The 14,212-nt window shown below is 43.2% G+C and overlaps 1 protein-coding gene across 3 annotated transcripts; it reads right to left on the bottom strand.

Annotated features, from left to right (window-relative positions):
- Positions 1-207: 207 nt before the first annotated feature.
- BROX (BRO1 domain and CAAX motif containing) lies at positions 208-14,203 on the bottom strand. Of its 3 annotated transcripts, none has more exons than XM_051783566.1 (13): positions 14,047-14,203; positions 11,672-11,802; positions 10,804-10,910; positions 9,222-9,318; positions 7,786-7,881; positions 7,053-7,125; positions 6,599-6,704; positions 5,938-6,027; positions 5,078-5,163; positions 3,671-3,752; positions 2,505-2,655; positions 931-1,090; positions 208-444 (listed from the first exon to the last, which is right to left on the bottom strand). In XM_051783566.1, the coding sequence occupies exons 2-13, from the start codon at positions 11,770-11,772 to the stop codon at positions 358-360; spliced, it is 1,236 nt and encodes a 411-aa protein (XP_051639526.1). In that variant the 5' UTR covers positions 11,773-11,802; positions 14,047-14,203; the 3' UTR covers positions 208-357. The 3 variants fall into 3 exon arrangements, with proteins under 3 accessions (XP_051639526.1, XP_051639524.1, XP_051639525.1); XM_051783564.1 differs by lacking the exon at positions 14,047-14,203 and adding an exon at positions 13,230-13,706; XM_051783565.1 differs by lacking the exon at positions 14,047-14,203 and adding an exon at positions 12,444-13,199.
- Between the last annotated feature and the right edge of the window lie 9 nt (positions 14,204-14,212).

Raw genomic sequence — 14,212 nt, 5'->3', positions numbered from 1 at the left:
TTTAACATTATATAGCATATAATGTAATGGAAAAATCCTCTAGCATTACAATCATGATACTTCCTGTGCTATTTGTGGGTAAAACTAAACCCACAAAAAGAAACTTTCTAGAGGCACAACAGGGACATTTATGCCCACTCATTCTATGATATCCCACTAAAACCAAAAATAAGTCAGATATAAATAACCTCCTAGAAATCCACCACATTCTCAAGCAAGATAGACACATATTAATGAAGGTAAATTAAATTAGTCTTCTAAGTTTAAAAAGGAGAATCAAAAAAAAGGGAGATCAGAACTAAAGCCCCAGAGTCCTATTAATAGAGTTTCAAAGTGAGTTCAAAACACTTATGGCACTTAAGAAATCTGGCATCCACTGTCTTTTTGAGGCTTTATATCTGGTTCCTTCAGAGGTTTTACTTCTTCATCTGGTTTTGGTTTAGCCTGCAAACAAGAAGGAAAAAAAACCAACTAAATACCACAAGTACAAGCCACTGTATCTGCACAGTATTTATACATGATTAACTTTACATATTGTAACAGTCCCTTCTCTTTTCAAGGCTGAAGACTTTGAGTACACCTCAAGCAAGGGGGAAAAGTCAAATATTCTCTGTTTCAGCATCCTTAAACAAGTCCTCTTCTAAAAAAGAATCTTTCTATAGCATTCACTCCTGTCACTCCATTTCAGCATATTACACACATTAAAGGGTTTCCTCCTATTCAGGACTTAGTTAAGAAATGTCTCTGAATTCCCAGATGCTCACAGTGTAGCAGAGGTTAATTGACTTGCCCCTGGCACAGCAGAAATTTGCAGCCTTGTGTCTACATCCTGCCCTGAGCTGGGGAATATTACAAAAGAGCAACATGGTAACTCTGTAGGATACACAGAATAAAGCTAACAGGAAAGAACAGTACACCAGGTTATCTTACAGTGTCATCCTTCGGCCTCTTGGTGAGATCAAATGCTGCAAGTGTTTCAGGAGTCCAATGTGCATTCAAGGCAGGAAACTCAAAAGGAACAGGCTCTACTAAGCCATAGTTTGCTTTCAGTTCTAGCTGGGGAGCCTCTGCTGGCACCTTCTGAAAATAGCTGTAAAAGAATACAGAAATGTATTGAAAATACAATGCATCATCTCTGCAAGTCTTGTTTGCATCTCTAAAGAAAAACAATCTGGGTTACACTGGCAGTCACTGCTGCTCTCTTCCATTTCATTAAGGCACCATCTAACACGCATTCTGTCAGCAAGATTCACAAGAATAAAAGCAATTCCTTCTTGGTATTACTGTTCATCCCTAACAGTGAGGCAGGTTCTCTCCTACTTGATAACCACTATTCCCAGTGCTTCAATGAGAAGAGCACCTTTTGACCAAAAAACTCCTTCAAAATACAAATGGGGATTTAAAATACTTCCCAAGAAAGAGGAAGAGGACAGTTCTTTTCCTAAATTAGTCTTAATGTGCCGCAGTACATGATGGCAACAACACTGCAACACCCACAAAGACTTGGCTACAAGGCAAAGCCTGAATCAGGGTGTAACTCTACCCTTGGCAGATCAATGAGCTGAAAACTCACAAATATTGACACACACTACCTTACTGCTGTGCTGCAGCAGAGCTCTGTGGTAGGCACATCTCCCAAAACAGTCACTGGTTTCTCTTTCAAAGGTTGGTTCTAGAGGGACATGGATTTGTTGAAATCTCCTGTATGCTGCTGCTGTAAGCTATGGCAATGGTTATTTGAACCAAAGCAGAAGAGGTGAGCATTTCTTTTTTTATTTGCAGCTCTGCTTGATGTACTCGACAATCATTTGTGTTTAGTCAATTCCCCCATTATGCAGGTCTTTAAATATAAAAAGGGAAATAACAAACCTAATATGGAATGCTAAATCATAAAAGGAGGGAAGGGGAGAAACAAATGAACAAAGGAATTCTAAAGTCAAACTAATCTTGGTATCTTAAACACTTCCAAACCCTTTTTGGAAGGGGCAGTAACTAACAGAAAGCCCTATTCAAAATTCTAATTATATTTAGATGGGTAAAGCTCCTACTACCCTAAGAATGTTCTTCACTGAAGGCATGACCATGTTTTGACTTCCCTGCTTGCAAAGCAGAATCACCCTCTCTGTCCTCTTTTGCCTACTAGATTCCAGCAGCCAGGAAGAGGTCATTAGAGCAACACAACAACCTCTGCAGGCCTTTCTCTTTTGCTGGGGGAAACGTAACAAAGGGGCTGAGGAATGAAGGAAGAAAACTGCTTAACCTCTCCAGGTGTCAGTCCAACCTACCCTGGTGAACTGGTACAGAACGCAGAGTGTGACAGCACAGACCCATAGCAAATCTGCTAAGAGAAAACTACAGAATTGCAAATTTATCTTTAAGTTACATGCCATGCCCTAAAGGAATGTAACACCTGGGGAGTAAAATTTACCATCCCATCCTGAAATAACGGCAAATGAGGTAATAACACTTTATACAGAGTATTGTACCAACCATGAATTACTTACATAAATCCATTCTCTCTCTGGCACTTTTCTAGTGTGGTCTTAATCAAACTTCCTAATTTCCTAAAGAAGAGATGTCCAGAAGGTTTGGCAGTAGTCCCAGGCCCTTTGGTTTCTCCATATTCTTTGCACAATGCTTCAGCCTTGGAAAAAACTTTGAAAGAAAGAAATGAAATAAAAATCATTTACACAAACCTCTTAAATCACAGTTCTGCTCTACAGTGCCTCACTTTTAGAAGATACCAGAATCCATTCAGGCTTCTTAGAAACAAAAACAAACTAGTTCAAAGGCAGTACTTCCAGCCAAGATATACTGCATCCAACAAGTGACTAGGAACAGAAAAAAAAAAAGACAGCTTTTTGGGTGGGAAGACACAGGAAAGCAGTCTTATGTGTGGGGCAAAATGCAACAATAAGCCCAAGAACTGTGTCACATGATAGGGAAAAAGAGAGGGCATGAAGATGTCCATGCACAGTTGATGTCCAACACCAAACAACAACATGCAGTGGGAAAAGAAGCACTCTCCTCTGACCAGCAGGCAGAATAAAAACCACAGTATTTGTTTTACTGCAAGTAATCCAACTTAGTTCGTTCTTAATAAATTTTTAATTTATTTTTAAAATAAATCTTTTTATTTTATACACTGTGGTAAAGTTATGCAGTGCAGGCTGTTGGGATAGCAATAGTTTTGAAGACAGAAGAATGGGCAGAAGACCTTGAACTACTGCAAACTTGCCTTAATCTATCTTTCAAATGAATAGAAAGGAAATAAGTTACTGAAACCTGTTTAAAAGCAAACAAGCAGGATCTTGATTTACTATTTAATATAAGGTAGAACAACCCCCAAATCAGAAATGGTTGCAGTAACCTAACATATAGACCAGAAAACATGACAACAAGACCATTGTTTTTTACAGTGTATATTGCAGGCAGTCCAAAGCCAGTCTTTAGCAGGCTGAGAAGTGAAGATGGAATTTTCTGCAGCACTGTTACCAAAGACAGTCTTTGGTAAGACAAAAAAAAAAAAAAAGCACTGTCTCTCTTCAAAGATGTGCTGGATTTTCAGATCAGGTGACAGATAAAATCTTAAGTTTATGGGAGACCAAATAAACACGATACAGCAAATTAGAACAGGCACACACTGTAATCCAGTCTCAGCCACACTTACATTTTTCTGATTCCTGCAGAGATCTGATTGCTTCCCCACATTTATCACTCGCCAGTAATGTTTGGCCATGGTAACAGTATGCCTGATAGGAGAGAAGAAAATCATTACCAACATCACTGGGCACTTCCTGAACCAATTCCCTTGTGCTGTCCCTTACATCAGAGATGCATTTCTGTGAAGGTGCCATTCCCTGCAGACAGCTGACAATTTGGGAATGCAAGTCAAAGCAGCGTTCACCGAACAGTGCAACATAAACATCATGAGGCAGGTATGAACCAGGTTGTCTCAAGTCTAGTCAAGAGTAACTTTGAGCTCCATGAAGCTGTTTGACCAAAAGCACTGGCAGACAGTTCCGTTCAAGTTCCAGTTCAAGTCCCCTCACCTCTCACAGTGAGACTGTGTCAATGTGCAGCACTAATCCTCATCACAGAAAGAGGATGAACCCCAGTTAAGTTTACAAAGCAAAGACTAAAAACTGAAACTACCAGAACACTCAAAAACAGAATCTGTGACAAACACCACTGAACCTGGAAGAGATGAGGTGTTCTGCTGGCTGAGATGTTTTGCCACAGTCTAAATAACTTTTCCACCCCAAAAAGTTTCATTCCTTCACACCCATGCTTGAAGATAGTACTGTATTCCAGTGAGAACTGAACTGCCTCTTATCTATTATCAGGAGCTGAGTTTAAATACTAAATACCACAGGTGAAGAAGCAATCCCACCAACTAATACCTACCTTGCACCCTGTCCTTTAATGTCTGTTCTCACAGCACAGATGTACCAAAATTTACCATTGCCCATATCACACAAATTAAAAAAAAAGGAAAAGTACCACAACTCTGACCCCCCCTCACCTCTCAAACTTGCTAATAAGGCAAGCAAAACTTTTAGCTACAGGTTTAACCTAAGAGAAAGACAATTGTGTTAACTGCTTAGTTTGGGCCTTTTGCACAGTATGAAAAAGCCAGATGACAGGCTGGAGCAAGAAACAAACAGCAAACTGAGCAGCTGAGGATTCCACAGGTGCCACTGCACTTGCTAAGAGATCAGTCAGGCAAACAGGGACAGCACTTGGAATGGTACCTAGTGGTGGTACTTGATTCAGTTTCATTCAGGGCTTTCAAAACGATGATCAGCTCTGAATTATGCCTAGAATTCCATTGTGATGCAGATAATGGAAGACGAGTATTATGCTCAGGCTGAATTGGTTCACTTAGCGATACGTGATCACAATAAATTCCACACTGCAGTAATTGCACTTGGCTCAACAAAAACACTTCGAATGCCACTGACACTGCACAATCTCTCTTCAGAGCATGGAAAGAAAGCCAAGGAAATACCTAGCCTCCATTCCCTATCCAGCCCTTATACAACAAACTGTGACTGCTGTCAATGAAAATACTTACGTAGGCCATATAGAAGCAGCTCTTCAAGTTTAAGTACTTCCTCCATTTTCCTGCATAGGTTGGATCCAAACTGGATAATGTCTGATCTGTGAACACACACATGAAGTTATTTTTAGGACATTTCCAAAAAGAAAAATCCCAAATACACTCAAAGACCAGAATTCTTAAAGTTAGCAATAGATCTTACTATAAAGTAGCCAGAAACAAGTGACAAAAATTACTAGGCATAGAGAAACAATGAGAGAAAACCAAAAAAATATGCAGCTCTCATGCAGTTTTCCCTAGAATCCCTGTAACTGCTGTCCCCTAAGTTTGGATGGCTAATTCTCAGAAGTATTTTTAGGCAGCATGTCAAAGCTTGTTCCTAGTTTAAATTCAAGTAGCGCCCTATAATGTGACATGTGTTACAATGTTCTCCTGACTCCCATGCTTTTGCACTCTTCCCACTTGCCCAGTAAGCACAAGATCAGCTTACTCATCTGGAAGGATGTACATTATTAACTTGCTACACTCTTCATGATCTGTATCAGAATCTGCTGCCCAAGGGCAGCTGGAGCACACATCAGTTACATCAGGCCATTTGTCTGCTGCCAGCACATGTTCTCAAGACATTACTCTGTCTTCTGCCTGCCCTCACTAACATTTCCTACCACGAGCTACAGAAAGATTCCTACGAAAACAAAAGGCCTTATCGAAATATATGCTGGTAACTGAAGCCTTAAATGTGCTAAATAGAAGCTAAATATACAAAACACATCCACTGAGAAACTGTTAATATTGCAATTTATGGGTGGGCAAAGTATGTCTGCTGGCAGGAAGGCACAAACCAAGTCACTAAGGATACAAAACAAGACACTTACCAGCTTTTTGGTAGAAGTTAGCTGTTTCATAAGCAAGAGCAGCTATTAGTCCTGGATTATGTTTCAGCTCAATAGCCCGAGCAATTGTCACTGAAAAAAAGTTCCACACCACAGTATAAGTTTAATTGAAATGTCCCTTCACATCAAATCAGCAGAGGAATTGGGGGTTTTAAAACCCCTGCATAAACGGAAAATGAATGTTGTGCAGTCAAGCAAACTGCAGTATAAAGACAGATTTTTTTTTTCTTCGATGAAATGATCCCAATTTAATAGAAAAACTGAAGGAATGTCATCCTTAAGACTAGCTAATAAACATAAGCTGCAAATATTTTAAAGTAAAGGAACTGGGAATTTACATTAGGCAAGCATGGTGGTGAAAAGGTTGCATGAAAGGCAAAAGAGAAGGGATGAATGTTACATGCAAGTCCTTCCAAAGTGGAAGATATTCCTTATTACCTTTGTAATATCAGATTGATTTTTGGGATTTTTCTTCTATAATTGTAACTTAAGTTTCTTTAAAAGCAATCTGCCCTACTAAGCCACAGTACTTCAAGAGAATAAAAAAAAACATGACCTTGCTGCCAAGCAGAGTTCAAAAGACATCAGGTGACCCACAAAGACGGTCATTTCCCACACCCAACAAACATATAATTGAAGGTACCTTCTTGAGCTTCAGCTTGGCACTGTATGATGTAAGAGTCTATAAGTCGAGCTTCTAAATCTCTTCCCTTTTCAACAGGTGTAATCAATTTTGGAATGTGACTTTCCTAAACAAAAAGCAAGTCTCAGAGTTAGTTTAGACTTAATACCACTGCTGTCAGTGCAAAACCAGTGCCTCATTCCTAAATGGATGGGGCACTGAGTGAAGGTACCTCACTGTTGAATGTGATATTGGGCAAGCAGACAAATTACTCCTCCACTGTCATTGGGAATGAGTAGCAGGGATTGAGTGGTAGCACAACATATTACTACCCTTCTTTTTCCTCTGTCATTCAGGTAGTCTGAAGTACCTGTGTATTCTGTAACATCATCAGAAAAGCAAAGGCTTTTCTAAGACAAAAGGTCAAGTATTTGGAGACACCTTGAAGAACAAACAGCAAAGACAATTTTTCTACCTTCAGGTGTTTAAAAATCCCAGCTGCTATCTTCAGGCTTCTGTGAACATCCTTTGCTTCATCTTCTGTTATACTAAGAATACAGAATGAGTCAAGGAAATGTGACTTAGAAAGGGCCTCTAGGTGACATTTAGTCCCACCTCCTGCTTTGGGGCACAACTATCAACAACAGTAGATCAGGTCAGTTGTGGCTTTGTCTAGATGAATCTTAAATCCCTCAAGAATCAAGAGTCCACTAATTCTCTAAGTGACCTGTCCCGCTGCTGTGCCACCCTTATGGTAAAGAAATTTCTTACAGTGTCCAATTATTAAATAATCAAATAGAACTTGCTTGAAAAAAAGAAACATAAGACCTTGTAATGACTTTCAAGTAAAAGGTAACCTCAGTGTTAAAAGCCAAAGATTTAGAGGGCTAGAAATCAGCAGAGCTGTGATTCTGAGAATCTCAATTTAGTACTCAGACATTTAGAGCAGGACTGATGAAGGGTTTATTCACAACTGACACTTTCTCTGTATCACAGTCACGTGGTCCTAGTGCACTTGGCTTACAGATGCAACAAGGGACTGAAGTGCACTTGGACATTACAGCATGTGAGTGAGTGAAGGCCAACCACCTCCTTGAACTCCTACTGTCTCAGCTGGACATGCACTACAGCAGTCAAAACCCAGAACCTGCTAAATCTTTGGTGGAATATTGCTGCAATAGAATTACTAAGAGAAGGAAAACACTTACTCTTCTTTTCCAGCAAGTCTTGATGCATATTTTGTGTACCACAGAGCTACATTAAATCCCATAGAAACCAGTTCAAACACTGCATCCTGCTGGGCACTAAAGAAAGACAGACAAAAAAAAATCCAAACAACTTAATGTCTTCAATTTTGCCCTGACAAACTGCATCTGCTGATAATTTATGTAGCATGAGTTGACATTTCTCTCCATAAAATGTATTTAATTTAAGATATCAATGATTTCCAATTCAGAACCTCCTACTTGCTGAACTGTCTAAGAAAGACTTAAATATTTTTACTTATTCTCTTTAAGAGCTTGTAATTAGAATCTCCCACATTCGGATGCCCACCCTTCCCTTTTGGGAACTTTTATTTTAAAACTGTAACTTGAGACTTGTTTAGCTTTGGGTGTGGCTGACATTTTTCCATCTCTTTTTTTTTTTTTTTTTTTTAAATTGCACATTTTGTGGAAAGCCTTGCTCTGGAATGACTACTTTAATGTTGTACTGCTAAGTTAATAAGTCAGAACCTATTACATCTCTCTCAAACGCACGTTATTGCAACTATTTATGTAACTGCAGACAAACAGCATGTGCAAATAGCAGGAAATTTCAGAAGCTAAAAACACGGTCTTTGAAAAGACTGAACTTGGAATCACAAGCTCAGTATGGTTTCAGAACTAGCAAGCCTCTAAAAAAAAAAAAAAGGTGTGGGAGTGGGAAGAATAACGCTGGCACAAGTACAAGTGTCTGTGACCGTGAGAAAATCAGAAGAAAGTCCTAATCAACAGATTTTCTTCCAAGGGGAATAAAAGCTTTGAGGAAGTCAAGCACTTCTAGCTAAAGCTTGACCAATTTGTAGGCGTGGTTATACCACACAATTACCTACAATAGCAAGAGACAGCTGAATAATCCAGCAGGTTACAGATCTATATTCCTACTTAAAACAGAAGATTTGTTTGTTTGAACCAAGAGTACGTGGACCAGGAGCTTCAGAGGACAAGAGCAAAGTCAGATCTTCAGCAACACTGGTATGGCAAAACACGGAGAAGCGGCTGGTCAGGTAACAGTGCCAAATGAAAAGGTTTTAAATTGCAGTAAGTTTTGTTATCATACTCAATTTACCAACACCCTCAAGGTTCTTTGTGCTGCTGTAGCCAACTGCAGATTCAGTCTGTAGATCAACTAAGACTCAATGGATCCTTCCACCATTACTGTGCATTACCACACCTTTACATAAAGGCCACACACGCTTCAGAACACCCAACACAGTAGGGCAGTTATCAAAAACACACAGAAACATGTTTTTGGAAACTACTTTGTGTCCAACACTTTGCTACACTTCTCAGCTTTTCTTCAGGCCTGTGCTGGCACATGAGCACATCTCTAACAGAGCAGCAGATAACAGCTGCATACCCTGCATTCATAGAAGCACACGCACCTTGGGACTTGTCCTTGTAACGTGTCTGTCCACTTGAAATTCTGAATGTATCTCAACTTGCACTCCTGGGAAGAGTTATCCAGTGAAAGGATAAAACCTATGGAATAAAAAAAGGTACCGACAGGCAATCTCAAAGTAAGAAACAGAAACAAGGAAGGAAGGAGAGGGATCAATAAGAATACAGACAGAGATAAAGGAATGTTTCTTTCTGCACCAAAAATCCGTGTTACTTCCTGAGGCTTTTATTCCTCAGTATCTTGAGAGCAAAATTTAGAAAACAAAAAAACTGACTACTACAAGAAACTCCTTGCCCAGCAGGTTACCAAATCAACCCTGTGAGTCTTGACTGCTCAAGGAAAACCTTGCAGATGTTTGTGACTAATTAGGAGCTGGACTGACCCAGGTACAGGATGGCTGAGGCTGCCGGAGGTGAGTGAGTGGCTGTCCCTTTCACCATAATGGCAATCAGGAAATTCCAGGAAAAGCTTCCTGGTCAAAAGGGAGAGGGAAAAGGGCTTGTAAGCATTGACTCACCCAGTCATCACCTCTTTTGTCTCCAGGGCTACAGGAAATCGTCTCTTTATGTCCAGCAGCCCAGAAAGCAGCAGTTAGTGGGATGAAGCTCACGCTATGAGACATTCAAATCCCAGCATATGCAGGCCTAAGGAATTTCTCAGGGAGGCTTAAGAAACACCTTGGTCTGATCAGGTCTTACAGACTTTAAGAACTCAAGATTAGCCACAGCAGCTTTTGGAGCTACAACTTTAGGTGCTGTCACATGTTTATAAAGATGAAAAATACTCATTCCTTTCACATGCAGAAGATTTTAGTGGCCAAGCATGATGTTTTCCCAAAGCAACTCTCTAAATCTTGACTGCAGCAACATCAACTCCTATCTCACCTTTATCTAGATGTGGCATTGGCTTACACCCTCCCAGGGACTGAGGAAACTAAACCAACGTGAGCTGCTTCACTTTCCACAGACTGAAAGATCAGTTTCCATGACTCAGCTGACTCCTGAAAACTCGGTCCCAAGAAACTTGGCTGAAAGGAATCGTTAAAATATCGGCAGAAGGGAGACTTCAAGGGAATGATCACAGCTGACCATCTACTGAAAACGTAGATACCGTGCTAATGAGCACCTGTATGTACACCTAAGACAAGCAGCAGAAGTATAAACTTGCAACAAGTCTAGGATCTGGTATTAGACAAACTAGAAGTTTACGCTGAAGAGCAAATCCTAACAACTGATTAACAGACTCAACTTATACTTAAGGAACAACTCACCATTACCTAAGAGACAAATAATCATTTTCTCCTCCAGCAGGAAGCAGGATAAGGTTCAAAGGAGGAGGACAGGACTGCCATCACATAGTACTGGCAGGGTCACGAAACACACCAAAACTTGGAAAAAGGGCCTGGTGAGTACCCACCACTGGTATCAAGCACAGAACCCACACAGACATTATCCTTCCTAAAAAGTGCAAAGCTTCCTTACAGAAGATCAGCACAATACACATTCTGAGGAGTGCCATTAAAACTCAGCTGATACACCTCCTGATGTATCAGTAGCACTGCCTACCTTGCAGGAGTGAAAAGTACAGGTCAGTTGCATTCTTCATCATTTCTGGATTACAACTGGAGTCTGTAAACAGCTCCAAGAGTCGTGTTCGGGATAATCTCAAATCACTACGTGGAGGGGAAAAAAAAAAAAAAAAGAAAAAATAAACCTAGGATGTTCTACTCCAAAATGTACTATAGAAAGTACCCATCCATGTATAGCACCACCCTTTTGGCTCAGAAGGTGAAGCTAAACATTCCATTTAGCTACCTGAAGGCCTGGAAAGGGATTTTATGAGGAAGATGCCAATAAATATAGAAAAATCTTCCTTTCTCCCTTGGATGGACATGACTGACTCTTTAGCACAATCCACTTTGGACAGACAGCAATGAATAATCAGTACTCAATCTATTGTTTTAACACAAACTAAAATAACTATGCCTTTACCTACCAAGAGGTTGGGTGCAGGGGGAGGGAAGTAACAAGCAGGAACATTCTTCAACATTAGGATGGGGTGAGATGAAGAGATAAGAACAGATCAGCAAAATAAGCTGAGATCTCTTTCCATTACATTCCTATCTACAATAGAACAGTCAGGCCTTATCCACTTATGGAAATTAGGAATATTTTGCCCAGGAATGCACAGTCACCAGAAAGACAATGAAATGTTCCATCTTTTGCTGCTGCATTGTTATAACTGGCCTTGCTGTGCACTCAGAGACTTGAAAACTGGAGAATTCATTCTTTGTAATCAAATGTTCAGTGTTAGCAGTGTCTTACCGTCTCGCTGCCTACACTTCCAGTCATCTTCAGCTCAAAACCTGAAGAGTAGCCATTACTTTTAAGGATGTCCTCCAAACAGAGTGAAATTAGTCAAAGGAACACTTACTTGCAAACCTTTGCTGCAGCTGGAGTGGTGGCTACCCCATAATAATTAAATGAAACAGGAGCCGTGGCCTTCAAAGGGTTGCGGTGGAACCAGTGGGTCATTTTCTCTCCGTAGTGTTGTTTACGCCAAGCCTAAAGTGTGGAAAGGAAAGAACAGCTGCAGGAACAGGTATAACTGAGGTGCTACACATAAAAACATATTCCAAATGTAAACAATTAGGCACGAAATTAATTTGAAGCTAGAATTCTTTTTTTCCCCATCTGAAATGTTGAGTTTCCATATGCCTTGTCTTCATCATCCATCGTTAGTTTGAGAAATACAGATGCTTTCTGAGGCAACTATTTTAAGTTAGGCAAAAATCTATCACCTGCTTTGCTCTATGTGAGCATATATTTTCCTAGCAAAGAAATAAATCCCCTCAGTTGTTACCTCCTGCAGAAGGCTGAACATACCTGTAAATTACATGAAAAATATCTCAGAATCACAGAATCAAATAGGTTGGAAAAGACCTTTCAGATCATTGAGTCCAACCTCTGACCAAACACCACCCTGTCAACTAGACCACGGCAACAAGTGCCACGTCCAGTCTTTCCTTAAACACTTCCAGGGACAGGGACTCCACCACCTCCCTGGGCAGTCCATTTCAATGTTTAACAACCTTTTACATGAAGAAATTTCTCCTGATCTCCAACTTAAACCTCCCCTGGCAGAGCTTGAGGCCATTTCTTCCTGTCCTGTCATTATTTGCCTGGGAGAAGAGGCTGAAACCCACCTGCCTACGCCCTCCTTTCAGGCAGTTGTAGAGAGGGGTAAGATCAACCCTAAGCTTCCTTTTCTACTGTGTTTGGTCAATCTGCAAGTCACTTTTATTGCAGAGCCATTGGTATGGATGAACCTGCAGTCACACAGTAATCCTGCCTGAAAACATGGATCTATTTGCTTACATGTGACAGACCTGGAAGTACAGATAAAACTGACCATCACTTTTCTTTCACCTCACCTTCAGTAAACGAATATAACACAAGCATTGCAATGAGCTTCACCACAGTGGTGATGAAACAGAATGGGCAGATGCTGAAACATGGGAAGGCTGTACTGGATCAAAAGAGAAACCCCTTCACCAGGAGGACAGAAGGACTGAGGAACAAGTTGTGTGGTCTCCCATTCTCAAAGTCCCCACTGGACAAAGTCCTGAGCCTTTGGGGTGACCTCAGAGCTGACCCTGCTCTGAGCAGGGCGCTGGACTTGAGACCCCCGGGACCCCCCATCACCTCACGGCTCTTTTGGAACCTTCTAAGTTCATCCTTACAAAACACTCTGCAGCTTGGCTATAATAAAAAAAAACCAAGGAGATCTGCAAAGCAGCGACCCTCTGGCACTGTGCAGGTCCTCCTGACCGAGCAGGGGGCTTGTTCTTCATGCCAGTACCTATCGCGACTTGTTTATGGTTTCAGTGCCTACTGCGACTTGTTCACGTCAGCACATATCGAGACTTGTTCATCGTGTCAGCACCTATCACGACGTCTCCTGCCAGCACCCATCGCGACACCCCACCCACCTGCGCAGCGGTCTGTCGGTCACCCCCGTTCCGGGTCGGTCTGTCAGTCCCTCGCAGGGCTCCGAGGCCCCGGGACCCCCGTTCCGGGTCTGTCAGTCTGCCCCTCACAGCGCTCCCGTGACCCCCGTTCCGGGTCTGTCAGTCTGTCCCTCACAGCGCTCCCGTGACCCCCGTTCCGGGTCTGTCAGTCTGTCCCTCACAGCGCTCCCGTGACCCCCGTTCCGGGTCTGTCAGTCTGTCCCTCACAGCGCTCCCGGTACCCCCGTTCCGGGTCTGTCAGTCTGTCCCTCACAGCGCTCCCGGTTCCCCCCGTTCCGGGTCTGTCAGTCTGTCCCTCACAGCGCTCCCGGTACCCCCGTTCCGGGTCTGTCAGTCTGTCCCTCACAGCGCTCCCGTGACCCCCGTTCCGGGTCTATCAGTCTGTCCCTCACAGCGCTCCCGGTACCCCCCGTTCCGCCCCGGCCCCGCCGCTCCCGGCCCCGCGTCACGCGCCCGCCGCCGCAGGCAGCGCCAGCCGAAAGCCGATGGCGTCCCCCCGCCGCGGCCCGATCGCATCGATCCCGCCGCTCGCCCCCTCCCTCCCCCTCCCCGCCCGGTGTCCCCGGGCCGCCCCCGCCGCAGCCCCGCGGCTCTGGGGACTCCTCCCGGCACAGCGGGCGCGGAGGCACGGCCGGGGCCCGCGGCCCTCCCGCGGGAGGGACGCCTCAGCGCCACCAACACAGGCGGGAGCGGGGGGACACCGGCACCGCAGCGACGGCAGAGGCCGTCCGGGAGGGGCGAAGCACCCGCAGCGCTGCCGGGGGTCGCCGGGGCTTACCTGTGGGCGGGCCTGCGGCGGCGGCACGGCCGGGAGCGGAGGGCGGAGCGGAGGGAGGGGCGCGGCCCCGTGACCGGCGCCATGGCGGTACCGAGGCGGAAGCGTTGCCGGGGCCCCTTTGCCCCGGTAGCGATGGCGGGGCGGGCGCGGCCGGCGCCACCTCCCT

Source organism: Manacus candei, unplaced genomic scaffold (genome assembly GCF_025592945.1).
Source record: "Manacus candei isolate 608988 ecotype Guabito, Panama unplaced genomic scaffold, ASM2559294v1 h1tg000017l, whole genome shotgun sequence".
Classification (NCBI taxonomy): Eukaryota; Metazoa; Chordata; class Aves; order Passeriformes; family Pipridae; genus Manacus; species Manacus candei.
Note: the sequence above shows the minus strand (reverse complement) of the source record. Positions and strands in the feature narration are given on the sequence as shown.